The following is a 27,800-nucleotide window of genomic DNA, read 5'->3' on the forward strand; positions in this document are numbered from 1 at the left end:
CCTGGCCCCCACCCTTCCTATCGTGGTCCTCTCCCTTCCCATCCAGGATGGCAGGGCTGCCAGGCTGGAACGGTGTGGTGTTTGGGAGAGGGGCCCCCTGGACTGGAAGCAGGGACTGAGTTCCAGTCCCAAATAACAACTTCTGTGGCCTTGGATAGATCCCTTCCTCTCTCTGAGCCTCCGTTTCCTCACCCATGAGATGCCTCTCTGATAGGGTCTCTGTGGGGTCTGGGGCAATAATGTGGCATGTATTAGATATTCAGCTAACGCTGTCATAGAAACTGAAGGTCTGAAACAATCCATTGCTTTTACCAAGTTTTAGGGCACTCTCCCATCTGTTAGTCTGCAACAGCCCTTGAGGTGAGCTTTTTCATGTCAATTTGACAGAAGAAGAGCCTAAGGTCAGAGAAGTGGAGAGAAGGAGGTGGTGGGAGAAGGCTGGGGTTGCTGGGGAGCTCCAGGGAAAAGACTGTCTGGGAAGGATGGTGCTTGGGATGGTTCTTTCTCTGCCAGCACACACAGGTGACCCTGCCTCCCTTCCACTTGCTGACAAGAATCTGGCCTTCATCTCAGGCTGGAGCTGGGTAGGTGGGGGAGCCTCCTAAATCCCAGGTCCCTCCTCAATAGAAAGAGCCCTGGACTGGAGGCAGGAGGCCTGTGTTCCAATCCTGACTGGCTGTGTGACCTGGGGGAGGGGGAGTGGGGCAAGGGGTCACTTGCTGTGTCTGAGCCCCCTAGATTAGAGGATAAGCCAGATGACCCTAAGGGCACATCCTGCTCGCATGGGCTGGGCTGTGGTTCCTAGTCTAGATCAAGACAAGCTTTTGGGACATTGCAATCCTGGGCTACGGTGACCTGTGAGTTTGCCCAATACCATGGCACAGACCTCTCCCACAGACAGATGGGCCTGGCTTCACGCATGCTCTTGGACAGACTGGAAATAGAACAGTGTCTTTGTTCTCCCAGCTCCACCAGGGCTTGAGTTTCTTCATCATGATGCTGCAGTGTCTATTTCTCCATCTCTCTCTAGTCCTTGGGAAAGTCACCCCTAGCCAGGGAAAAGGCACCACGTTTGCCAATAGCCTCAGGCCCCTTTCATGCCCATGGTTCCATCTAATCCCCACAACCACTCTGCAAAGTAGACCTTACTTCCTGCATTTCATGGGTGAGGAAATGAAGGCTCAGAGAAGTGGAGTGACTTGCTCAAGGTCACACAGCTAATAAATAAGTGGTCGAGCTGGGAATTGAACCCAGGCCCCTCCAATCCCAGATCCCAGTAGAAAGACCATTCTCGATTTCTGCTTTACCTAATTGCCTGGTCCCACTCTCAGTGACAGCTCTGCTACCTGGAACTCCTCTCTCTCCTCTTTCTGGGACCCCAGGTACTGTCCATGGCACTGCTTCCTCCTTATCCAGGCAGGAAAGGTGCTTAGACTCAGAAGTACAGAGGCAAAGAGCCCTTTGAGAGGACCCAGATCAGCCTCACTTGACCAGCTCTGCCTCCAGACAGATGAGGAAACTGATGCCAGGCTTGAGACCTAGAATTAAAGGTGCGGTCTCCTATCCAACCATGAGGCATGGTGGAAGGTGACTCTCACCCAACAGGAGTCTAGGTGGCAGAGGCTCTCAGAAAGAGGGGAATCAGTGGCGAACACATCAGGGGATGCGTTCTATGGCAGGCAGGTCTGCTGGTCAGGGCTTGAAGGTTTGGAATGGACTAGCAGAGAGCAGAGGGAACAGGCCAGACCTGAGGGTGGGGGTTGGGTGGCTTGGCTGAGCTGAAGGGTCAGGCAGCCTTGGCCAGGCTCCCATCTCCAGCCCCAGGGCGAGCGCGTGAGGTGGAGCTGCGACATTCAAGCAGCTTCCTCCCCTTTGTTGGGAGTGATGTCGCCCATTTCCTGGATGTCCAAGAACCGGCTTCAAACAATAGTGCTGTCAGGAAGCCAGGAAGGGGCTGCTGCCCTGTGCCTGGTCCTGCCCCATCCCTCCCCACCTCCTGAGACCTGGCCAGGCCATCCTTTATGCTTATCTCTTTGAGTCTTATGTCTCTGCCACCAGCCAGCTGTGTTTCTGCAGGCAGGCCACCTAACTTCTCTGGGCCTGAGCTCTCCATCTAAAACCTGGGGAACAGATTCTTACCTAGCAGAGCTGGAACATCGATCAAAGGAGGTAATAACAGTAGTAGGGCTGGTGGCCAACACACCACACGTAGATAATGCACATGGAAACGCTTGGCACGTGGTAGGCTTGAAAAATGTGATTTGACAGTTTTCATGATTCAGAGTCAATTCACCTTTTCCAAATGACTACTAAGTGTCAAGCATTTCCGCCTGAGTTATCTACATTTGATAGGTTAAGACTTATGGTTTTGGAATCAGACAAAACTGGGTTTAAATCCCAGTTCTACCACTTATCATACATAGCTGTGTGACCCGCGATAATGAGATAACCTTTCCAAGCCTCAGCTTCTTCATCCATAAAACGGGAATAACAGGAACGCCTATTTCATGAAGTCATCGTGAGAAATATGTGGGCCAATAAATGTAGAACCCTTGGTGCAGTGCTTGGCAAACAGCAAATACCTAATAAGTGTCAGTAATTATCATTTCCACCATGGCCTTCTACAGGCCCATTTCATATCTTTGCTCACACTGCTCCCCTGCCTCTGAGCCCCTCCTCCCTAAAAGTTGTGCAGGCATCCAACTCTGCACAACTTTTAATATTGAGTTGCAGCCACACAGGTAGTCCACAATGAGGGAGTCAGAAGTCTAGGCTCAATCCTAATTTCACTACTATCTGAACCCTTCCCATCTTTGGGCCTCAGTTTCCCCATCTGTGAAGTAAAGGGAATTTATGGTTTTCTGGGGGTCTCACAATTCCGACGCTCCTTGAGTTAGTTCAGTCCTCTGACACCGGACCATTCCTGGCACTGGACTTGGCAATGGGTCAGAGCCCTCACCCGGCACGAGAGGGTGACTGCCTGCTTACGTCACCAGTAGGCTGGAATCCTCCCCAAATGCGGAGAGCTGCACAGCTGGTTCAAGCTGTGTCCAGGCTTGGAAGCTGGGTGGATGTTTTTGTCAAGAAACATGGCCTTTTCATTAACGCCATCGTCTGCCAATTAGCCCAAGGCTGACTAACAAGGAACACTATGCTGGGGGCCTCCATTCAGACAGGCTGTGGCTGGGGCTTTGTGTTCTGCCAGCCCCTCCCTCTTGCCTGGAAAAGCTCTGCCCCTCTGCCTGTCCACCTTGCCTCAAAACCCCCTGCTGGGGGCACTTGTCAGCCTGAGGGGTCCCATTGGCTGCACACCTAGTTGGTGCAAGGCAATGCATAGTCGTCTTGTCACGGAATCTACAAAACCACCCCAGAAGGGCAGCACTGTTGTTATTCTCATTTCTCAAAGGAGAAAAACAAACTTCAGAGAAGTGAAGTGTGTTTCTCAAGTCCGACAGAAGACTCAACTGTCTCATGAGTCACCAGACAGAGTGGCTTTTTGGACCGTAATAAGCTTAGAGCTGCATGGCCTGGGCGAGACACTTCACTCTCCATATTCTCTCCTGTCTCTCCGCATGCTTCCGTTACCAATCATCCAATTCACCAACTCCAAACGGATAACTAAGAGGGAAGCAAGGAGCCCGGGTTTTGCAACCAAACAGCCATGGGTTATTTATTTATTTATTTAGAAACAGGATCTCGCTGTGTTGCCCAGGTTGCAGGGTAGTGGTATGATCACAGCTCACTGCAGCCTTGAAGTCCTGGGCTCAAGGGATCCTCTCACCTCAGCCTCCAGAGTAGCTGGGACCACAGGCGCGTGCTACCATGCCCAGCTAATTTTTTCATTTCTGGAGAGGTGGGGTTTCACCATGTTGCCCAGGCTGGTCTTGAGCTCCTGGGGTCAAGTGACCCTCCCACCTTGGCCTTCCAAAGTGCTGGGATTACAGGTGTGAGCCACCATGCCCGGCCTAGCCCTGGGTTTTAATTCTGCTTCTGCCAGAGATAAAATACACATAGTATTTTGTATTTCGAGAAGCTTGAGAAGCTCAAGTCAAGAAAGGGAGGTAAATAGAACAGTAAACCAATAATCACCATGTAATTTGACATACAAGAGAGCTGTGCCTCACAGAAATTTCCCATGTCAATAGAGTCACTTTGGTCCTTTTCACGGTTGTTCAGGATCACATTGTGTGGCTCTATTGCAACTCATTTACTGTTCACTACTAATGAACAGAAGCTTTTTTTCTCTCTCTCTCTCTCTTCGCTTTTTACAAGCAATGCCAAATGAACATCCTTGTACACAGCTTAACGTACTTGAATCAGTGCTTCTGTGGTATGAATGTTTACAGGTGAGGAATGGTACACACATTATATTTTGATAGATGTACCAAATTACCTTCCAAACATAATGTATCAATACAACAATTTATACTCCTCCCTGTAGTGTAGGAGAGTACACTTTTCCCCACTTCTGGGTCAATACTCGGTATTATCAACTTTTTACACTTTTGCTGAACTAATTAAAAGGCATCTTATTATGGTTTTACTTGGCATTATTCTAATTGCTGTTGAAGTTAAACAACTTTCACATGTTTATTGGCCATTCTGATGCTCTGTTCTGCAAACTGTCAGTTCATAGCCTTTGTAGATTTTTTTTTTTTTTTTTTTTTTTTTGAGATGGAATCTCGCTCTGTCACCCAGGCTGGAGTGCAGTGGTGCAATCTCGGCTCATTGCAACCTTTGCCTCCCAGGTTCAAGTGATTCTCCTGCCTTAGCCTCCTGAGTAGCTGGGATTACAGGCGCCCACCACCAAGCCTGGCTAATTTTTGTATTTTTAGTAGAGACGGGGTTTCACCATGTTGCCCAGGCTGGTCTCAAACTCCTGACCTCGTGATCCGCCCGCCTCAGCCTCCCAAAGTGCTGGGATTACAGGTGTGAGCCACCGCGCCCGGCCGCCTTTGTAGCTATTTCTATTTGGGTGTTTATCTCCTACTTTCTGCTTCGGTTCTGTCAAGTTTTTGATCCCACTCCTGCCCTTTAGGCTTCTGATGCTCAGGTCTCCTCCAAGGTCCCAAGCACTGCTCCCCACTCCTGTAGTTTAATCTTCCTGATCCATTCCTCCACACAATAGCATTAGCCACAGTTTCAGCCAGCCTGAATCCAGAAGGGCAGAGAAATTCAGATTGAATTTGGCCCAATCAAAAGGCAGTTCAAGTAGTGGATGATCTCCAAAAGGTTTCTCTTCTAACTTTTAAGATCAAAGCCCTCATAATAATCCTCTAAACAAACTCAGCCTCAAACGGCAACAAAGTTACATGAAACAATTTCTTTTTCTTTCTTTCTTTTTTTTTTTTTTTTGAGACAGAGTCTCACTCTGTCTCGCCTAGGCTGGAGAGCAGTGGAGTGATCTTCGCTCACTGCAGACTCTGCCTCTTGAGTTCAAGTGATTCTCCTGTCTCAGCCTCTGGGGTAGCTGGGATTATAGGTGTGCACCACCACACCCGGCTAATTTTGTATTTTTAGTAGAGACGGGGTTTCACCATGTTGGCCAGGCTAGTCTCAAACTCCTGAACTCAAGTGATCCACCTGCCCTGGCCTCCCAAAGTGCTGGGATTACAGGCGTGAGCCACCGCGCCCAGCCACATGATTTCTAATGAGGGAAGTGGTTGACAAAATCTTAGAATCTCTTCCATATCTTGTCCTTCAAATGTCAGTGTGGGTGATCTATTTAAAACAGAAGCCCAAAATGCTCTTCTCATTTTATTGAAATTCCCGGAATTAATTGCCCAGGTGATTAGGTCTACTTCAAGAAAATATGAAAACTCCACTGTCTCCCCCAGCAAGCTGGCTAATAGAGAAACTATGTTTCATATATTTCTTGACATGGAAAAGAGCTTGGATACCTACCTGGTCCAATTCTTAATTTTACAGCTAAAGAAACTGGCTGAAAGGGGAAAGTGGCTTGCCAAGGCCACATAACAAGGTCACAGACGGAGCCCAGCATAGCAGCCCAGCCTGCTTTTCCTCTTTGCCCGGCTGCCCATCACAGTGATATGGAAGAAAAGATGCTAAAGGACTTTCTGGAAAGTTCTTTGGTATGAATTCACCACTAGGATCCTTGGAAACAACCACAGCAGCCCAAGGGTGCTGTGTGTTCAACAATCAAATAAATAAATAAAGCCTTTAAGTCAAACCACTGTCATGTGACATACTACCTTAGTTTTGGAGAGCAAGGGAAAGGAACAGTATGATCGTTTTCTTTCTATCATCAACTCTTCCATCAGAGCAGCAAAATTGATTAAAACAAGGCTTCCAGAAAGGGCATGCCTACTTAATTTGCATTCAACCCTCAAATTAAAGGAATACTGGCATGCAATTTATATTTCTTGCATGCAATTTATATTTCTTGCATGTAATTTATATTTCTTATTACCACAGCCTAATTTGACCTTTTATGCAACCATCTCCCTTCAGTTCACAGACAGCATTTTTACTGAGACTGTGACAGGGATTTCTGGGCTTCTTTTTTTTTTTTTCCTTTTTGAGAAAACAGAAGCAAAAATCTTGCAAGTCCCCTGTCTTTTCCAATGGCATTAATCATTAAGGTAGAATCCCGGGCCTCCTTTTGCATAGAAAATGCCCTGGTGTCTATTCTGTACAGAGTGATACACATTGAACGATTAATTAGGCTACTCTCTTTTGCAGAGGTGATGGCTGTGCAGCATTCATTCAACAAACAGTTATCAGGCACTATGTGTCAGCTGCTGTTACACAAAGGAGAAGATACAACTGCAAAGGAGATGAAGTTCTTGCTCCCAAGGAGTGTTATACAAGGCAGCTCATGCGCAGGGTGCTTCTGAACACGGAGGAAGAGGTGATTCCCTTCCTGGGGGTGGGGATGTTGACAGCTGCTTCACAAAGGAGACAAAATGTGAGCTGAATCTCCAAGAAAGGGATCACCAAGAAGAGGTGAGGGAGACCGTCTGAGCAGAGGACACAGCAAGAGGAAAGGCACAGAGTGGGGTTCAACATGGATGGAGTGTTGGGGGACAGTAGTGGGAGATGAAGCTGGAGTACTTTGAGTCACACTGTGAGGAGACTGACTGTCACACTGGGGAGGCTGGACTTTACCCAGCAGACTGCAGAGACACCTATGGCAGGAAACGTCCCCATGAGAATAAAGGTGGACGTATTATAGATAGGCTGTGACCTGCATTAGGCTCTTCCACACAAAACCACACTCCAGGCAGACGAGTTTCCTCTCTGTTCCTGAAGCACAGCGAGCCCTGCCCTGCCTTGGGGTTTTGCTCCTGCCAAAGGGTTTGTTCCTGCAGACTGGGACACTCTTCCATCCACTCTTTCACTGGCTGGCTCCTTTTCACACTCCAGGAGGAAGCTCAAACCCCACTTGTTCTGAGAGTCGTTCTGTGGCCTGTCTTCCTAAACGTTCCCTCACCCACTAGCTAGTCACTATTATATTAACCCTGTTTGGTTGCTTCTCAGGATTTATCACAACCTGAAATCATCTTGTTTCTGAATTGCCTGTTTATTGCCTCCACCACTGGAATGGAAGTTCCATGAGGGCAGGGCCCCTGTCTTGTTCACTATCCATGTCTAGAAAGGCAGGCTGCAAAATCAATGTTGATTGAATGAATTAACTAGTTATTGTGTTTCCAGAGTTCTAGCTGAAACTACACCCCCTTTTCTCCCACTGAACAAAGTATTTATGAGTATGAATGAGGAAGAGTGATAGTACTTATTACAATGCCTGTATGTCCAAGCCACACACCACACCAATTTTTATTTTTTCCTTTGGAGACAGATTCTCACTCTGTCACCCAGGCTGGAGTGCAGTGGCACGATCTCAGCTCACTGCAACCTCCACCTCCCAAGTTCAAATGATTGTCATGCCTCAATCTCCCCAGTAGCTGGGATTACAGGCGCGTACCACCATGCCCAGCTACTTTTGTATTTTTAGTAGAGACGGGGTTTCGTCATGTTGGCCAGGCTGGTCTCGAACTCCTGACCTCAGGTGATCTGCCTGCCTCAGCCTCCCAAAGTGCTGGTATTACAGGCGTGAGCCACCGCGCCCGGCCCCAGACCAATTAAATCCAAATCTCTGGGGGTGAGATCCAGACATCAGTATTTCAAGATCCCCTTGGGTGATTCCAATGTGTATCCAATGCTGAGACTTTTGAAGGACAAGCACACAAACAATCTTCATTTTGTTTTCCAGATCTACCAGTTTTCATACATGAAGCCTGGGACATCTTGCTTAGGTACTCCTTAGTCTCTGGAATCTGTCTTATTTTTCAGAAGTAAATAAATTTGCAAATTTCAATATCTTACTTAAATTACTTGTGACACACATCACAAATAATCAAGACACATAAAGGCATCGCAACCTCAAACTGAGACTTCCTAAATAGGATAAGCAGCTTTTTAAAGCCCAAGTATGTCATGATCCATTTCAGGGCATAAAAAAAATCCTTTATTATATCCAAAGCATTTCAGCTAGGATTTGATATCTACAAAGATGGCAATTTAATCTCAAAGAGTTACTCGCATTTCTACATACAAGTAATTTATTGTTTGTGGTTTTACAGCACTTAAAGGGTTTGGAAGTCCTTTGGAAAGGTAAACTTCGTGTATAGTTAATCATTTCCTGGATGTTTGTCATATACTGGGCACTAGGATATAGAAATAGAAATAAGATAGAAGTCCAACTCTTGCAGCACTGAGAACAAGAGAGGTAAGACACAGCCAGGGTCACGACAGGTGTTACACAAATACAGTCTTATAACAATGCTACCATTTATCAACCCCCTACTATGCATTTTGTGTGTGTAACTCACTATATACTCATAGCCATCCCAGAAGGCAGGTACTACTACTGTCATCTCCTCCCCCTTCTACTTTACAGATGAGGACTATAAGGTACAGAAAGGTTAAGTATCTTCTCTAGGATCACACAGCCATTAAATGACCAGAGCCTGGATTCAAATCCAGGCAGCCCAACTCCAGAGCCCTCATGCCCAACCATCACACTACATTGTTACGGGAACTAAGGGGCAGGAAAGACCATTTCTGGCTGTAGGAAGGGGATACTTCCTGGGAAAGACACCATTCATGTTTGCCTTGAGAGATGGGTAGACTTTCAAGAGGCAGATACAGGGAAGGACTGTTTCCCGGCAAGGGGATAGCATTCGTGAAGATCTAAAAATTCTTGATGAATAGCATGTCGTAGAGTACAGCCTACATAATAAGAAGTAAGATAATGATGGGGAAATGGGCTAGGCTAGGGCCAGATTATGGAGCGTCAGAATGCCAGTAAGGATTTAGGCTTTAGTTAGTGCCATTTGGGAGCCCCTGAAGGCTTCTGAGTAGCAGAGGCACGTGGAGCAAACTTGAGGATGGACTGGAGGGGGAGATGGCAATGGGAGACCACTTAGGAAGTCATTTTAATAATCCAGGCAAGGGGAACAAAAACAGCCTAGGAAAGTGACAGTGAGATAAAACAGGAAGTAGCAAATGAGAGCGATTACAGAAGAAACTCAACGGGACTTGATGTTGGATTGGAACTTGGAGTAAACGAAGAGTCAAAGATGCATCTCAGGTTATTTGACACTGGGAGGATGGACACACCATTAACTCAGATAGGGAAGACAGGAACAGGCTTGGCAGAGGAAAGGAGTCAGATAAATTTCCTTTGGGGATATAAGGAATTCATCTCATTGTTCTCAAGCCAAACCACCAGGAAGATTTTCTATTATTTGAAGTCCTGTTCAGGAATCCTTCACACTAACTGCTTTCCAATTGTTCTGTGACCTTTTACCTACTGAAATTCAGACAGGCACTTGTTATGAGAGACTTAAGAAATTATTATATTTAATTACTTAGACCCTTCTGTCCTAGAAGGCTATGATGTCGTGTAATCCCATCGAGAGTACAGGAAAGCCAAAAGTTAGTTTCTTTGTTCAAGGAATTCAAAGCAAGGTGGGGAGTGGGGAGGCAAGAACTGCTGTCCAACTTGGGCAAAAGTTACATCCTAGAATTGAATTTGAAACCATTAACAGTTCAAGACACATTGCTCTGGTTCTAAAGAGGTGAGTTAACATTTGGGGAGTGAACAGTGCTAGAAGTTGCAGCAGGTAAATTAGTCATAGATCCTTCTCAGAAAGACGGTATGGTTTATTCCCTCATTACCCATGTGATCTGTGGACCAGTGCCGTTAGCACCAAGAAACAGCTTATTAGAAATCTCAGGACCTACCGCAGACCTACTGAATCAAAATCATTTTATTAGGATCTCCATATAAACCATTTATTTTGAGGGTAGGGGCTTTGGAATCAGCTGTATCTGGGTTTAAATCTCAGCTTAGCCACTTACTACTTACTAGCAGGTAGCCTCCTGTACTTGCTTCCTCATGTCTAAAATCAGTATGTGGTTCTACACCTTGGCTTCACATCGGAATAGGCCGGGAGTGCTTTCAAAAATTCCATGCCCAGGCCACACTACACACCAATTACAACAGAATATCTGCGGGTGGGATCCAAACATCAGGATTTAAAGGCCTCTCAGGTGATTCCAATGTGCACTCAAGGCTGAGAACCACTCATGGCTTTGAAGAACAGGAGTGTGGCCATTGGAACCAGACAATCTTCACTTGTATCCTGTATCTACCACTTCTTATATATGAGACTGGGGCTTCTTAACCTCTCGCTAAACTTTAACTTCCTTCATCTGTGAAATGAGTATGACCTATAGTACCTCGTTCAAAGGACTCTGGGCATTGAAGGAGGTGAAACATGTAAAGCACTTAGCACAGCGCACAATATTTGTTATTATTTATGTAAGGTGCAGCTTCCTTTGCAGAAGGAACCTAGGAAGCAACATGTGGGTTGAAGTATCATATAAACACCAATCTGCAGCCATGCTCATACCTTACCCGCCAGAGGTGACTTCCAATTACTTGGCCACCAAAAGGTTAGTGGGTTTTGCCTCAGCTATTGAAAAAAATGCAAAAAAAGTATTATTTTTCATTAGAGAATCTGAGGCAAAAGTTGGTTGGCAAGTAACTTTTGCAGAACAGGTGGGGGTTCTGCTGGAAGCATCCAAAATGCTTCTAGCTGTGGGGTCAGCACCAGGTGCAGAAGCGGGCATGGCAGATCACAGTGCTTTTTCTTTGAACTGTCCTAGCACTTCCGGCAACAGATCCTGCACCTCATCTGTCTGGTGCGCCTCACAGCAATCTCCCCACTTAGAAAATCTAGAATGAGCCAGAAGGGCCTTTACAAAGACTCTTGTCCAACTGCTTTGCTTTTTAGAGTGCTGCAAAGAGGTAACCAAGGCCCAGCGAGCTGAGAAGACTTATGCAGGGTCATACGCAATTTAAAGCCATAAGCAGAAGGCATAAAATGACCCAGTCAGATGTGGAGGAAACAGCCTAGCAGTGAAAAAGGAATTGAATGAAAGGGGAAAAAAGACATAATAGTGCTTTGAACCAAAGAGCTTTATAAACACTTGTGGCTTTAACCTGCCCAGGAGGTAGATAAGCATGTGTCCTTTAGTTTGTCCTCAAACTCAACCTCTCACAAGAGGTTAAGGAACACACCCAAGGTTGGAATTGACACTCAGACCTCCAGACTTCCTGGCTTTGGAGCTGGAAGTTCAGCCTCCACCTCCCTTGTCTATCAGGAAAAACATCTGGGTTATAATGCTTGAGGATGGGATATCAAGGGGAAGTGGTGGAAGTTCGGTTCTTCAAGAAACTGAGCAAGACTGCATGAGACCCTGCTAGGGGCCCCTCCTATTCCCTGAGTCACGCCTCAAGGAAGTTTCTACACTTCTATCCTGGAGGCTCCCCTTGTATGACCTTTAGAGAAATCTATTTGCCTAAGACATCGGATGGAAGGAAAGAGAGCTGAGACTTCAAAATGTGTGAACACAGACACACCCCAAGGAGCTGCCTAAAGTAACAAAGCCTTTCCTTCACATGGCCACTTCTCCCTGTTCTAACAGGGATCTCCAGCCACATGAGCAAGTGCCTAAAGCAAAGCAAGAGGAACAGGCAGGACCACAAGAAGAAAAAGCAAAGGGAAGTCATCTTTAAAGGCCAAAAGGTCACATCAAACATAATAAAATACAACTGTTTCCTTTAAAATTTTTAATGGACAGGAAATGGTATAGAATAACTGCCAAGTCACATAAATTAACTTTCTTGTTAATGTTTGTGATCCCGGAAAGAACACACTATCAGTCGATGCAAACTGCATGGGCGTTTTCATCAGTCGTTGTCTGGGCACATGACCGAGTGTGGGCCACGGACCCATCTTTACTTGGTCCAGAAATAAAAGCGGCTGCCATGTATGGCAGGCTTCAGATCTCCCTCGATCTCAGGGCTGGGATCCGGTCTTGGTCTTGAGTGATAGGGATTCTCTGGTAAAGGTCGATCTGTTTTCACTTTGGTGACCTGGGAAGGGTGAAGAGGGCAAAAGCAAAGTTGAAAGCTAGGGTGGAGGAATCTGTAACCATCAACGCGCCTCCTGGTGTCTCCCCATTGCTCCCGCTGCTACAACTGCTCCCCGACTTAAATTCCCAGCAAATCACATTCAGACTTATTTAATCGTTGAACAAACACTCAGGAAAGCCTACTTTGTGTCATTCCATGTGGTAGAAACTAGGGATACAGAAGGGAACAAGATACTGTCCTCAAGGGGATCACAGTCTAGAGAAGGAGAAAGCCAGGAATAACAACCAAGATTTCCAAATTACCCCGATGCCTAATGGCAATGATGGAGACAGGAACTGCCTGCTATAGGAGCAAGAACTGTGCACATCTAACCCATCCTGAAGGCTGGGGGTCTGGAATATTTTTAAGGAGGTAAGACTTAGCTTAAAGTCTGAGCAGGAGCCAGTCGGAAAGGCAAGGGAGAAAAGGACATTCCAAGTAAAGAGTACATATGAAGATAGACAGGCATGTTTTCAGAATGGCTGAAGCAAAGGCTGCACGAAGAATGGAGGGAGATGAAGCATCTCACCAAGAACTTATTGCTAGAAATGATGCTGAGCACATGATTCCATTCCATTTTCACTCTTATGAGGTCATTCTGCAGGGGCTCACTGAGGCCACCTAGCTAATAGTGGAAGAAATAGTACACAAAGCCAGATATGCCTACTCCAAAGCTTGTGTTTCTTAATACCACACTACAGTGGTGGACAGGCCAGATGATAAAGGGTATTAAATGATATGCAAAGGTGTTTGCGTTTTAACCTGATGGCTGACAGGTGCCACTGAAGCAGGGCAGTAACTAAATCCCATCTCTGTAGGCTGGAAAGTGTGAAAGCTAGACTGGAGAGAGGCAAGACCCAAATTGGGGAGCTGAGCCAATAAGCCAGGAGAGTGGTGAAGTACTAAACTGCAACAGGGAGAGAGAGAATTTACACTCACAGTATCCCCTGATGGTCACAAAAATCTCAACTGGAAAGCCAGGAGAAACTGCTGTCATTTTAAAGATAAAGAAATAGGCCCAGAGAAGTAAGAAGACATAAGGCCACAGCTTGTCAGTAGTCTTCTGATTATTCCTCTACCGGTCTGAACTCTTAAGTCACCTCATATAGGATGACCAGATTAATCTTCCTAGATGTATAAATTCAGAAACATTTTATTGGGAACAGAGCTTTTGTGTATACAATCACACAACTATTATTATAACCATCTTATGAGGCATTATTATCTCTAGTGCACAGATGAAGACCAGGGAGGTTGGCATGCCTAAGATAAGATACACAGTAATGTCAGAGCTAAAGCTGGAACCTAAGTCTTCAAGTCTACTAGTTTTGTTTGTTTGCTTTTGAAAGTTTTCCCACCGCCCTGCCGTAAGTAGAGATGGTTCTTAATGATCCACTAGTGGTTCCTTGGTATTTGCAGCTCCTTTAAGGAATTAAAGACATTTATGAAATTGGCTGGGCACCGTGGCTCATGCCTGTAATCCCGGCACTCTGGGAGGCTGAGGCAGGCAGATCACTTGAGGTCAGAGTTCAAGACCAGCCCAGGCAACATGGTGAAACCCCATCTCTACTAAAAATACAAAATATAGCTGGGCGTGGTGGCGGGTGCCTGTAATCCCAGCTACTGGAGAGGCTGAGGCAGAATTGCTTGAACCCAGGAGGCAGAGGTTGCAGTGAGCAGAGATCGTGGCACTGTACTCCAGCCTGGGTGACAGAGTGAGACTCTACTTCAAAAACAAAAACAAAAAAAATGTTGCCCAGGCTAGTCCTGAACTCGTGAGCTCAAGCGATCCTCCTTCCTCAGCCTCCGAAAGTGCTGGAATTGCAGGTGTGAGCCATGGCACCTGATCGAGAAATACACTTTTGAAAAGAGTTAAGAGAATTTTTTTTTATCTTACAGAGTTTTAAAAAATGTTAATACAAAGATTCAAGAATAAATATGCTTTCTTACTAGCATGACTTGTTATTTCTTCTTTCATAAGAGTCAGAAATGAGAAAAGGTAGTTTTATTTGTTACATGTGTAAGTTCTACCACTTTCCAACCTAGAATTATCAACTATTTAAAATAATATGTTCAGTACATCAAAAAGTATCTGAAAATAATCAAGCCAGATACAAAAGACAAAAAAATTGCTAAGTTATTACTTATGACACCAAGCTTATAATCCAACTATTCACAGATGCTATACACAAAGAGAAGGGAACTAGACGGGGTATGGTGACCTGTAATCCCATCACATTGGGACGCTAAGGTGGGAGGATTGCTTGAGCCCAGGATCTCAAGACCAGACTGGGTAACATAGCAAAATCCTGTCTCTACTAAAATACAAAAATTAGTTGGGCATGGTGGCCTGTGCCTGTAGTCCCAGCTACTTGGGAGGCTAAGGTGGGAGAATCACCTGAGCCCAGGAAGTCAAGGCTGCAGTGAGCTGTGATCGCACCACTGCATTCCAGCCTAGGAGAGAGAGTGAGACCTGAGTTTTTCCCTCCATGCCTTGCTACCTGTGCTGCCCCAGAGGGAATGGAAGGAGCTGAGGCTGAAGCAGCAGGGATGGGTCAGATCATAAAGGGCCTGCATGCCATGTTATGGAGAAGATGCTTTATCTCACCAGCAATGGAGAGTCCCCGTACAGTTTTTAAAAACACAGTGACATAAGATTTCTTTTCCACACAGATCACTCTTCTTGTGGAGGTGTAATTTAATCCTCTATTCTTCAATTTCATCTAAAGCCCACACTGATCCACCCTCCTCTCCCAGAAATTCATGTACCCCAGGTTAAGAACTCCTGTCCAAGAATAAGATAACAGCAGCAGGAACAACGAGAGGATTAAAAAAAAAGTTCCAGTAGATGCTAATCTAAAGGAAGTGATGACTGCATGGAATCGGTAGGGAATAAAGAATTCAGGTTTCTAGCTCTGACGTTTCAACAGATGGTGGTGTCACAACTAAGATAGGAAATACGAGAGAAAGAGAAACACTTTTAAAACTACAAGAATGTAGTTTTAAAAAAAATCTTAGATATGTTCCTGAAAAATGTGGTGTAAGCCTGATCCTATTTCCCCAGTGAATTCCACAATACCCTCCACAATGTTTTCAACTGACAGTGTTTCACTAATACTTTGTTTATCTTCCTCTATTCCCTTCTGTTCTTTAGCTAATTAACTAAAAACAAATCTGCACATGCTAGAAGGTCTAAAGAAATATTTCTTTTTTTTTTGAGACAGAGTCTCACTCTGTTGCCCAGGTTGGAGTGTAGTGCAGTGGCACAATCTCTGCTCACTGCAAGCTCTGCCTCCTGGGGTCACGCCATTCTCCTGCCTCAGCCTCCCAGGTAGCTGGGACTACAGGCGCCCGCCACCATGCCCGGCTAATTTTTTGTATTTTTAGTAGAGACGGGGTTTCACCATGTTAGCCAGGATGGTCTCGATCTCCTGACCTCATGATCCACCCACCTCGGCCTCCCAAAGTGATGGGATTACAGGCGTGAGCCACTGCGGCCAGCCAGAAATATTTCTATTTTTAAAAATTCATTTCTGGATTGTGTATAATCACTGCCTAATTAATATGTTTGATAAATCTGGTAAGTTCTTACATCATATCTGTAGTCACAGAGACCCTTTGCTGACCACCTCCTGCCTTTATCCCACCCCTGAGTCAGAAACTGAGACCTCCAGCAGAAGCCTTTTTACCTTTGACAGTTCTCCCAGGTCAGGCCGCACCCAGCCCATTTTGTCCAGGACACACTCGTCAAACTTTGCCTGCTGTTTGCGACAGTGACGAAATAACTGCTGGCCAGTATAATCAATGCAAGTCCAATATTCTGTAAAAGGCTCTGCACAGTGACGTTTTATCTGCCTGGAAAAGAAGGCTGGGTTAGGGGCATCTCTTTGCAAAACAATGAAAAACAGAAAAGTGAGAAAACAATAGGTACAGACCTCAAACACATAGCCTTGCTTTTCGAAAGGTATGTGAGTAAATATTCTTACCTCACTTACAACTTCAGGATCCTCAAGTTGAGAACAAGTTAGTAAACAAAAAAGATTTCTGAGGTAGAAAACCTAATTTATTTATATAGTAAGAAGAAAAGAGTGTAGCCTAACGCACGCATATTTTACTCAGAGAGGAACTCCTTACTTGGGGCCTATTTATTCTTTTCTTTAGATCCAATTCCTCTAAGGGTGTCAGCTTAGCAAATTCAGAAGAGAAGGAGGCATAATTAAACAATGGACATGCTGATAGAAGTCAGAGGTGACAGACAATGGCAAAGGAAGAGAGAGAATTATAAAAAGCAAATACACAAACTAACAAGCAGAAGATCCTGGGATCGTTCGGTATAAAGACAAACTGCACTCCACTCCTCAAAAGCTCAAGGTCCTCATTCTATTTACGCATTGAACAAAAATAGATATTAATCCTTGCTATCAAGAACAAAGTTATATTTGGTATTCTCTGTTAAGAAGCAGGGTAGCATATAATTTATTCTGTGGCCATCGAAAATGGCTAGAGAAAATTTAACTTCTGTGTATAAAAAGAATAAGCTTCAGTTTTTTGCAAAATCCCTCTTATCTTATCATTCAAGCCTGCTAGTATGCATGTTCAACCAAGAATAAAATACCATCATTTTATGTAAAAGCCATACTTGAGGCAGTGAAATTCAGAACACCTCTTTCTCCCAATGAAATAATAATTTTATTATTTAAGTGCTTACGTGTCACACCAGAAATCTAGCTACACTCTCACATGAATCTTGTTTAACATGGATCAGAAAGGAAGGATCTCAGAGATGGCTTAAGGAAGTATACAGTGAAAAATCTGCTTTCCACTCCTGCCCAATAAGCCACTCAGTTGCTCTCCTAGAGGTCCACCAATGTCACCAGTTTCTTAGGTTTCCCTTCCAGGTATGCTAAGCATAACCTGCACGCATATAACTTCTACTCAAGAATCACTTTGGTAGAAAGCAACCATTTCCAATGGGAGTTTTATATTCCTCCAAAATGCTGCAGCAGCAGACAGGCTGCAAGCCACTACTCTAGTAGCACGGATCCCTGTTCTGGACCCTGTTACCCATACCTAACAATTATCTACTAATGTCTATAATCAGCAACTTCAGCAGTGAGAAATTCTTCTATGGAGGCAGTTAGGCACCTTGGGAATTTGTGAAATCCAAATATTCCCCGCTTAAAATGTACTACCACTGGGCCATGGAAAAAATGCTTTGCAAAAGTTCTCTTAGAAAATAAAAATTGTTTAGGCTGGATGCGGTGGCTCACACCTGTAATCCCAGCACCTTGGGAGGCCAAGGTGGGCGGATCACTTGAGGCCAGGAGTTCAAGACCAGCCTCTCCAACATGGCAAAACCCCATCTCTACTAAAAATATAAAAATTAGCCAGGCATGGTGGCACACACCTGTAATCCCAGCTACTCAGGTGGCTGAGGCACGAGAATCGCTTGAACACGGGAGGCAGAGGTTGCAGTGAACCAAGATCACGCCACAGCACTACAGCCTGGGTGACAGTGTGAGACTCTGTCTCAAAAAAAAAAGAAAAATTGTTTAAATAAACACACACACACACGCAACCTCGCTGGCAATCAAATCAATGCAAATTGAAACATCCAAAAATATTTGCACCTCCCAAATATTTAAATACTATGCATACCAGAATCCAGCGCTGAGGACAGCATAAATTGATCCAACATTTAAAAAACAAAAGCAATGGCTGGGCGCCATGGCTCATGCTTGTAATCCCAGCTCTTTGGGAGGCTGAGGCAGGTGGATCACGAGGTCAGGAGATTGAGATCATGGTGAAACCCCGTCTCTACTAAAAATACAAAAAATTAGCCAGGCGTGGTGGTGGGCGCCTGTAGTCCCAGCTACTCGGGAGGCTGAGGCAGGAGAATGGCGTGAACCTGGGAGGCGGAGCTTGCAGTGAGCCAAGATCGCGCCACTGCACTCCAGCCTGGGTGACAGAGCGACACCCCATCTCAAACAAACAAACAAACAAACAAACAAAACAAAAAAACAAAAGCAATAAAGTTCAAGAGCCACAATAATGTTCAAAGCCTTTTATAGAGTAATCTCACTGTTAGGAAATTTATGCCAAGGAATTATTAACTGATGAAAATGATCTATACGCAAAGGTAATCACTGCAGATTTATCCAAAATAATCAAAAACTGAAATCAACAATGATGTTCAATGACAGGAATTGGTCAGGTATGTTATGGTTGGTTTATCCACTGATGGAATAATATATAACCATTAAGAATGATGATCACGGCCAGGTGCAGTGGCTCACACCTGTAATCCCAGCACTTTGGGAGGCCAAGGTGGGCGGATCACTTGAGGTCAGGAGTTCAAGACCAGCCTGGCCAGCACGCTGAAACCCCATCTCTACCAAAAATACAAAAAATTAGCCAGGCGTAGTGGCACAGGCCTGTAGACCCAGCTATTCAGGAGGCTGGGACATGTGACTCGCTTGAAGCCAGGAGGCAGAGGTTGCAGTGAGCCAAGATCACACCATTGCACTCCAGCCTGGGCAACAGAGTGAGACTCCGTCTCAAAAAAAAAAAAAGAAAAAGAAAAAGAAAAAAAAAAGATCATGAAGACTATACAGCAACTTCAAAGAATGTTTCCAATAATGTCAAGTGAAAAATGAATTTCTCCATGTATACAAACTATGATTATAACCACAAAAATATCTTTGCATAGGGACAAAGACAGCAGAAGCAAGCAAGAAAAAAATCAGCTACTGTGCTAAGGTATCTATTTTTTTTCCTCTAATGTCATTGTAGTGGACATTGGTGGTTTTTGCCTAGCCAGCAGTCATTCCCCATTCTTCTGTAACATCCTTCTAATTTTCCTTTGGGAACAACTCCTCCCTGTCTCTCAGCAATGTGGTTTGCATGAAGCTAAGTCCACTCCCCATCTCAGGCCTGACCAGTCAGAGCTTTTTATCTCCTGAAGCACAAGTGATGCAATGATATGTATACGAAGTCAGCCAGCCAGGACAATTAGACTGAGTCCAGGAGCTTCTGCTCACTTCTGGATAAAGGGCACACTTTGTGTAGGTTTGCTAAGCAAGTATCAGCAGAACGGCAACTCGAATGGCTGGTGGCCATTTTTGGTACAGCAAGGTAACAGTCTTTCTGAAATGAGGTCAACAGAGAAAACCAGAACTAAGAGATTGTGAAAAGAGGAGAGGCAAAAAGACATCAAGTAGTTGTGAAATTATTTAAGCCCTTGAATCCAGTACTGCCTGATGCCAGACCTATTTCTGGACTTCAGAGTTACAAGAGCCAATTTCCTTTGAGTTGACTTTCGCTCCTTTTAAATAGAGTGCCAATATGCTTGTTAAAACATCTTCCTACAATTACACAGTTTAGGTTTTTTTTACTTAAGTATCAAGCACAATGACCTACCTAAAACCTAATTCTGAATACAGTTTTCTTTCCATCATACCTGTGTTCGGTAGTAATGACAACAACCTAGTGAATGCCTGCTTAAAAAGGACTGTGCTAGGTTGTTTTACATGCCTTTTCAAATTCTTCACAGCAAAAAGACTTTCCCCTTGCTGTAGCAACAGTGGTCACCAGTCACTTGGCTTAGCAAACCTAGATAGGTATTATTTTACAATCTGGAAACTGAGATTCATGGAGATTAAAGAACTTGCCAGATAATAAAAACAAAACCAAAAGTAATTATCATCCTTTGAATGTTTTACCTTGGTCTGATTTCAAAGCCTACATACTTCCTACTAAAATCCACATTATTAGCTGGCTGTTCACTTATTCATTTAAACCTTTATGTTTCAACCAAGTAGGCACTGATACCAAAAGATTTTTACCTAAAGAAGTCCAAAGCACACTTGTTGACCAGTTTGCCTTCCTCTAAACACCGCCTCGGATCTTTCTCTTCCCAGCGGCAGAGCATAAACTCCTTGTTGGGCTTATCACATTGAGCTCCATAGTGATGGGCCGCAGCTTTAAGCACAGCAGAACTAATTTTCACCTAGGAAAGGAAAGATGGGACAAAGGCCACAGACTGTGAACCAGAATACCACTTTCTCAACTTTACCTCATGCGTGTCAGAATAGAGAACACAAAAGTAGCACTGTTCTGACTTTACCAAGAAAATTAAACACTGTCATAATAATATTTTTTTTTTTTTTTTTTTTTTGAGACAGGGTTTCACGCCCATCGCCCAGGCTGGAGCGCAGTGGCGCGATCTTGGCTCACTGCAACTTCGGCTTCCCAGGCTCAAGCGATTCTGCTGCCTCAGCCTCCCAAGTAGCTGGGATTATAGGCATAAGTCACCTCGCCCAGCGATTCTTTACAATCTATGGTGATTTAGAGAACACGAAGCTCTTTCACATATATTATTTTCTTCACTTTTACAATAGTCTCATGAAGAGATTAATATCCCCATTTTAGAGCAGAAGAAATGGCACCCCTAATAGAATCTTTAGATATTTATGGTAGAGAGAAAAGGAGTATAGAGAAGGATGGAGTCTTCTGGGATGCAGGGAGAGGAACCAACTCTGGAAAGCTTTGCTGAGTATCTGCTGCTGGAATAAAATTAATAGATATATATAAGGCTGGGCACAGTGGCTCATACAGGTAATCCCAGCACTTTGGGAGGCCAAAGCAGGCAGATCACTTGAGGCCAGGAGCTCAAGACCAGCCTGGCCAACATGGTGAAAGCTCATCTCTAGTAAAGATACTAGAGATGTATCTGGGCGTGGTGGTGCACACCTGTAATCCCAGCTACTAGGGAGGTTGAGGCATGAGAATTGCTTGAACCCAGGAGGCAGAGGTTGCAGTGAGCCAAGATCATGCTACTGCACTCCAGCTGGGATGACAGAGCAAGACTCTGTCTCAAAAAAAAAAAAAAAAAAATTAAATTAAAGGATAAATAAAACACCCAGAGGACTACAAAGTCACAGAAGATGAGGTTGGAAGAGATCACAAAGAGCATCTAGTCCATCTAGTCATAGTCCATCTAGTAATAACTAACAATAAAGTACTAAAATCTGCAAATTTTTTAAAAATCAGAGCATATCCAAGGTTGCCATCCCTTTAACTATGCCCACCAGTTTCTCTCAATAGCATTTTAGTGATGATATTTTCTTGAGAAGATACACAGTGTAGATATAGCCAGCTCAAAGAGAACTGCAAACTGTCCAGGGCCTACAAACAGCTGCTTAAGCAAGAGACCTGTGGTCCCTTTTCTGTACTACCTTTTCTTATACCAATACCACAATGTTTTAATTACTGTCACTGGAGAGAACATTTTGTTATCTGGGAGAACCATCCTCCTCATTCTTCCTTTTCAAAACTTTTTTGGCTATTCTTTCAGATGAACACTTCCCCCAATAATTTGCATTCAAATTGTATAAAATTTAGTTATATGTTAAATTAGGGAACAATGGGCACTTTTTATAATACTGGGTGCCTGCTCAAACTTCACATCCTCGGAGACCCTCTCTCTAATCATCTTATATAAGCTATCATCAGTGGTCACTCATGTGGTCTGGTCTTAGCACTCATGTGCTAAGTCTGATCAATTCTAGATATGCTTTCCTCTCTGTAAGCACAGTTTCTGTGTAAGCACCAATTACACTGAGGTCATTAACATCTTTCTCAATAATTTTAAGAGCCCCTAAGTGGTCTGTGTGTGACTAGAACATAAGCTCCAAGAGGGAAGGGATTTTGTTTTCAACAGAGATCCACTACTGTAAATATATCAATTCTCCCTAAATTAAGCTATGGTAATTAAATATAATGTTGACTATGGTACACACCAAGCACCCAAAATAGTGTCTGGCACAAGTAGCTGTTGAGCACCCACTCTTTGCTAGAAAATGGGGATACAATAATTAGAAAACAGATATGAATACATGAATTACACCTTCTCATCCACAACACACTTCTCTCCATTTATTCATATTCAGGTCATTCTTGTCCTTTGGTTAAAACTACAGTTTCCTTCATTATAGGGACCTTGAACATTTCTTGTTTATTCCTCAGTATTTTAGCACTTTTGATACTATCTAAATAGGATAGTTTTTCTATTAGACTTTCAAACTGTTTACTGCTTGCTTGTACACTGTATTTTCTCTCCAGCCATCTTACTAAACTCTTGTTAGTTCTGACACAAAACTCAAGAAGATTAACAGAAAAACTGCCATTTACAAATAAAAACTGTCTCTTTCCCTTCTGCTACTTTATTTTTTTCTTCTTATTCTCATTTCCTATTTTATCGCTTTAACCAACCCCTTCAGGACAATACAGATGAAGAGCAATGACAGCAGACAACCTTCCCTTTTTCTAAAATTAAAAGCAAGTTTGGTATAATATTTGCTGTTGGTATCTGGAATATAGTTGTTTGGATATTCCTTGTTAAGAAAGCTTCTTTCTAACTCTAATTAGTTTTGCTTTACTGTTGTTTTCTATACCAGAAAAGACAAATTTTTAGGCTTCGTTTTCATTAATTTATAAATGTAACATAGAGCGTTAACAGATTTTGTAAAACTGATCCAACGTATTTCTAGAATAAAATCTAGTCTGTCACAGTGTATTATGCTTTAATACACTACTGAATTTGATTTGTAAAATTAAAAATTGTTGTGTGAGAACAGTCTGTAATTTTATTTTATTATTATTATTTTTTTGAGACCGAGTTTCGCTCTTGTCCAGGCTGGAGGGCAGTGGCGCAATCTCGGCTCACTGCAACCTCCGCCTCCCAGGTTCAAGTGATTCTCCTGACTCAGCCTTCCTGAGTAGCTGGGATTACAGGCATGCGCCACCACACCCGGCTAATTTTGTATTTTTGGTAGAGATGGGGTTCCTCCATGTTGGTCAGGCTGGTCTCGAACTCCTGACCTCAGATGATCCTCCTGCCTCAGCCTCCCAAAGTGCTGGGATTATAGGCGTGGGCCACCGCACCCAGCTGTAATTTTATTTTTTATATACTTTACGCAGCTAGGTTATTAATAAAAGGCAAGGAAAGATGACAAGAATAATTAATCTACACACTATAGAAAGGAGAATAAAGTTATGACTATGTCTATTAATAGTGCAACTGTTATAATTATCAAAGATAAACTGTTATAATTATCAAAGATAAAGTTTAATTATCAAAGATAAAGTTATGACATAAGTGAAATCTGCCATGATGACTCTAATAAATTTATGTTTAAAATCTGTAAAGTTTTCATATTAAAGTTTTTGAAAATAAAAGAATTTATTTAGGTTAACTGAGTGGCACACATTTGCTTGTTTTATTACCTATAAACAGCTAGAAGAATAAAAACTAACACTCAAACTTTTTTAAAAGCTTAATATATTTTAATAATTAAGTTAGTTATATTTACTTGTCATATGCCTTAAAAGAGCTTTAACTGGCTGATTCAATTATTCAAAGGCCTAAAACTATAAGGCCCAAAAAGCCTGACGCATTATTTGTTTCCCTACAAATGTGGAAATCTTATCAAAATGAAGGTATACTCATGTTGCTGAGCATATAAAACACCATCCCTGTCACACGAAAATAAAGGAAGACATTGAGTCTCTTTCATAATTAATGAAAAAGAGAGATGTGCTAGAGACAACACAGTGAGTCAGTGGCAACCCCAGAACTGGTACACAGAGATTGTGATCTCCAATCAGGCTTCTTCCCATTATATCGCCATCACTTAGGTGGATGAGCCTGAGCTGTCACCATATCCCCTCACCTGCTTCTTCACTAAGACTGATGAATTCCAACAGAAACAACATCCTTTCACAGCTGTTTACCGTGAATACCCTCTCAAATTCGTTCAGATCTCTTTGTCTCAAAGAACACAGAATTTCAACACCCTTCCTCATTTATTCTCACAACAGCCTCACTGCACAGCAGGGTTACACAGTCTGCAGGTGTGGAAACTGAGACAAAGTCACCATCTAGAGCCAATCAACCTTCTAGTCCTGTCCTTGTCTCCTTAAACGTCTGTACCTTTTTATAGTACTTTATTTATACCATGCCTTGAGTTTTCCTAAATTTATCTAAAACAGAGAATAGTACTTAATAGAACTGTTATGAAGATTAAATGAGTTAATACACATAAAAATAATAAGAACAGTGCCTATCACATTAAAAGTACACCATAAATATTAGCTATTTTTATTTTTACTCAAAATTGTCAATGTGTCCAAGGACTTTCCAGTCCAAAGCTTCTGACTGCTTTTTCAATGGGGATGTGTCATAACTCCTAAGCCAATGAGGTCCAAAATGTATTTAACTCGCTCTCCAAACCTGCTCCTTCTGGCTTCACCAGTAATATTGCCACACTGCAAATATGACTTTGATTCTTCAACCTTCCCTACCTCCAATATCTAATCCATTGCTAAGTCTGATCAATTCTAGATATACTTGTTCTTTGCTCTCTGTAAGCACAAATTACACTGGGATCATTAACATCTTTCTCAATAATTTTAAAAGCCACTGAGACCAGTCTCCCTGCTTTTCTTTCTTCAATCCATTCTTCACACAGCTGCTACAGTGATCTCCCTAAATGACAATTCTTATTTTACTCTGCTATTAAATTAGTAACCAAACTCTCATTCAGCCTTAACAGCAGAATAAAGCCTAAACTTCTTAACGGGTATTGAAAGCTTCTGGACCCAAACTATCTTTCCACCCTTCTCACCCACAACATTTCAAAAAGGGACTGACTATTTACTGTTCTCTCAAAACACTGAACTCCTTTTTGGCTCCCTGCATTTTCCCATCTCCTTACTTTTGCTCAGACCCTACCCTCACTTAGAGGGGTCTTCTCTCCATCTCTGCCCATAAATGCCATTCTTCAAATGCCATTCAGCCATGTCTTACATTATGCCCAAAAAGTGCTTTCTCTATTCCCTTTATAGTTTCAGAGAATTTTATAACTGGGATCACCTTATCTTACAAATAACCATATCTGCAAATGCTAAAATCAAGTAATCAAGGTGACTGGCAGGTAGGCCTAGAATTTAGATCCAACTTCAAATCTTTTCCTAAACCACATTTGCCCCCTTTCATAGTATTTAATCACACTTTGTCTTGTATTTTAGTTATTTATGTAATTATGCGTATGTTCATTCAATTGTGTGAAGCCTAAAGGCAAATGTATTTCAGATACATCAGTTGTATGAAGTAGAAATTCAGACATTTGTTGAACCTAATAAAAATTGCAACACTAAATACAGCAACTCAAGATTAACCCAACTACATGGGGTGGGGTGGGGTGGGGGGTGGTTCGCGGGGGGAACAAAAGACTGGGGGCCACATGGCAGCTCTCCTCTGCCACCTCAGAGTAAATGTCACTTTAATATAATAAAGTCCCTGAACATAGCTAATAATTTCTTCCTCTGAGGAAAATAACAGTTGCCACTCTCACAGGCATCTAAGATTGGCTCACACCTGTAATCCCAGCACTATGGGAGGCCAAGGCGGGCAGATCACGAGGTCTGAAGATCGAAACCATCCTGGCTAACACGGTGAAACCCCGTCTCTACTAAAAATACAAAAAATTAGCCGGGTGTGGTGGTGAGCGCCTGTAGTCGCAGCTACTCGGGAGGCTAAGGCAGCAGAATCGCTTGAACCCGGGAGGCGGAGGTTGCAGTGAGCCAATATCGCGCCACTGCACTCCAGCCTGGGCGACAGAGCGAGACTCTGTCTCAAAAACAACAAACAAACAAACAAACAAACCAAACACTTAACATTGTGCCTGGTATATCATTGCTGGTACATCATTTCTAGCCTTGGCCTTCCTCTCCTTTAACATAGCCTGTTCTACTATCCAGCCCTGCCACGACACTCCTCTGCCTTAAAATCTTCCACGTCTTCCCACCACCTCCCTTACTGGATCAAGTCCAAACTGTTTGGTCTGGCCTTGTGGAAGCTGCTTCCAAGTCCTATCTCAGCCCAAGTTGCCTCGCCAGGCTCAGCACCTGCTGCTTCCCACCACCACCACTAGGGTCCCATCAAACTGTACTTGGCTCCCTAAACACACAAGTTCTGCTAGGCCTTCTCATTCTTTTGAGTTTTCACCCATAATATAGTGGAAGAGCATTGGTTTTAAATCAGACTTGGGTTCACTTCCAGCTCTATTACTTACGAGCTCCGTGACCTTGGGCAAATCATTTCTACTCTCGGGGCCTAGTTCCTTATTTATAACATACTACTACCAACTGTATATATATCCTACCTTATAGTGTTGCTGGGAGGATTCAATGAATTAATGCATGGAAAGTAATTAGCATCCTACCTGGTACCTAGAGAGGACTTGATCATGTTAGCTGTAATTAGTAGGGTATGTTTCTACTTCACTTCTCACAGCACTAACTACATTGTACTGTGACTGCCTCTTTATGTGTCTGTCTCCCTACTGGATTGTAAAGTCCATGAAGGCACAAAGTATATCTCTTCCAGCGTTATGTGTACATGTTAATTACTCAAATGATAGTTCTTGAATAAACGAATGCTTTAAATGAGTCCTGTTACCAAACACCTTCCCATGGCTGTGAGTAGACGCACGCTCCAATATCGTCTCATTTTTTCGCGGCTTCCTCGCCCCACTCTATGCACTCTGCACTGGTGATACCATTTTAAGGTAGGTGACTGTCTCCCTCGACTGTGAGCCCCTAGGGTTGTATACTCACTTCGCATGCAAGTTTGAGGATTAAGCAACATAAGCTAAGTAAAATGACCGGTTGGTGCTTAATAAAATGCATCACTATTATTCACGGAAGAAGAAACAGGTCGCTGCGGAGGGCGAAAAGGGGAGGATTCTAGAGCCACTGCAGGATGCGACAGGGTAGGGTAGAGGGGAGGCGACTCCCAAAGCTGCGGAGTGGCTCTCCGGGGGTCGACCTGTATATGCGTTGGAGGACTGGGGAGAGGGGCCCAGGGCCCGGGATCCGCGGAGCCCAAGCGGGGCTAGGCCCAGGCCCGAGAAGCCGCAGCCCCATGTCTCCCTTGCCTGTCCTCCGGATAACCTCACCTCGTCTACTTTCAGCTCCTCTAGAGTGGGCAGCTCCACTATCCCCGGCATGACGGCTGCAGCCCCGACCCCGACGAGGAGCCCTCAGCCGCGTCGCCCCCGTCTCCTTGAACTCCCCTTTCGACCGCCGAGTGCCACACGGCGCCTGCGCATGCGCATCCGGCAACACGCAGGCGCACTGCCCTGCCCAACCAGGCGCGAGGGAGCGTGCGCAATACCAAGAAGTTTGCAGCCTGCAGCGGGGCGGGGCTTCGATTCGGCTCCGCCCACCC

General features: G+C 43.8%; 1 protein-coding gene across 2 annotated transcripts; it reads right to left on the minus strand.

The window, feature by feature from the left end:
* Positions 1 to 537: 537 nt before the first annotated feature.
* NDUFA8 (NADH:ubiquinone oxidoreductase subunit A8) lies at positions 538 to 27,728 on the minus strand. 2 transcript variants are annotated; one of them, XM_054501620.2, is made up of 4 exons: positions 27,529 to 27,687; positions 20,353 to 20,516; positions 16,198 to 16,363; positions 538 to 1,048 (listed from the first exon to the last, which is right to left on the minus strand). In XM_054501620.2, the coding sequence occupies exons 1-4, from the start codon at positions 27,577 to 27,579 to the stop codon at positions 1,043 to 1,045; spliced, it is 387 nt and encodes a 128-aa protein (XP_054357595.1). In that variant the 5' UTR covers positions 27,580 to 27,687; the 3' UTR covers positions 538 to 1,042. The 2 variants fall into 2 exon arrangements, with proteins under 2 accessions (XP_054357595.1, XP_054357594.1); XM_054501619.2 differs by lacking the exon at positions 538 to 1,048 and adding an exon at positions 12,149 to 12,469 and having other exon boundaries at positions 27,529 to 27,728.
* Between the last annotated feature and the right edge of the window lie 72 nt (positions 27,729 to 27,800).

Source organism: Pongo pygmaeus, chromosome 13 (genome assembly GCF_028885625.2).
Source record: "Pongo pygmaeus isolate AG05252 chromosome 13, NHGRI_mPonPyg2-v2.0_pri, whole genome shotgun sequence".
Lineage (NCBI taxonomy): Eukaryota > Metazoa > Chordata > Mammalia > Primates > Hominidae > Pongo > Pongo pygmaeus.

Bases quoted from the DNA above. Each gene is read 5' to 3' on its own strand.
- NDUFA8 (XM_054501619.2), bottom strand. From the start codon at position 27,579: ATGCCGGGGATAGTGGAGCTGCCCACTCTAGAGGAGCTGAAAGTAGAC. The intron at 20,517-27,528 runs GTGAGGTTATCC...TTCCTTTCCTAG, and splicing joins AGGAGCTGAAAGTAGACGAG to GTGAAAATTAGTTCTGCTGT. The intron at 16,364-20,352 runs GTAAAAATCTTT...CTTCTTTTCCAG, and splicing joins TGTGCTTTGGACTTCTTTAG to GCAGATAAAACGTCACTGTG.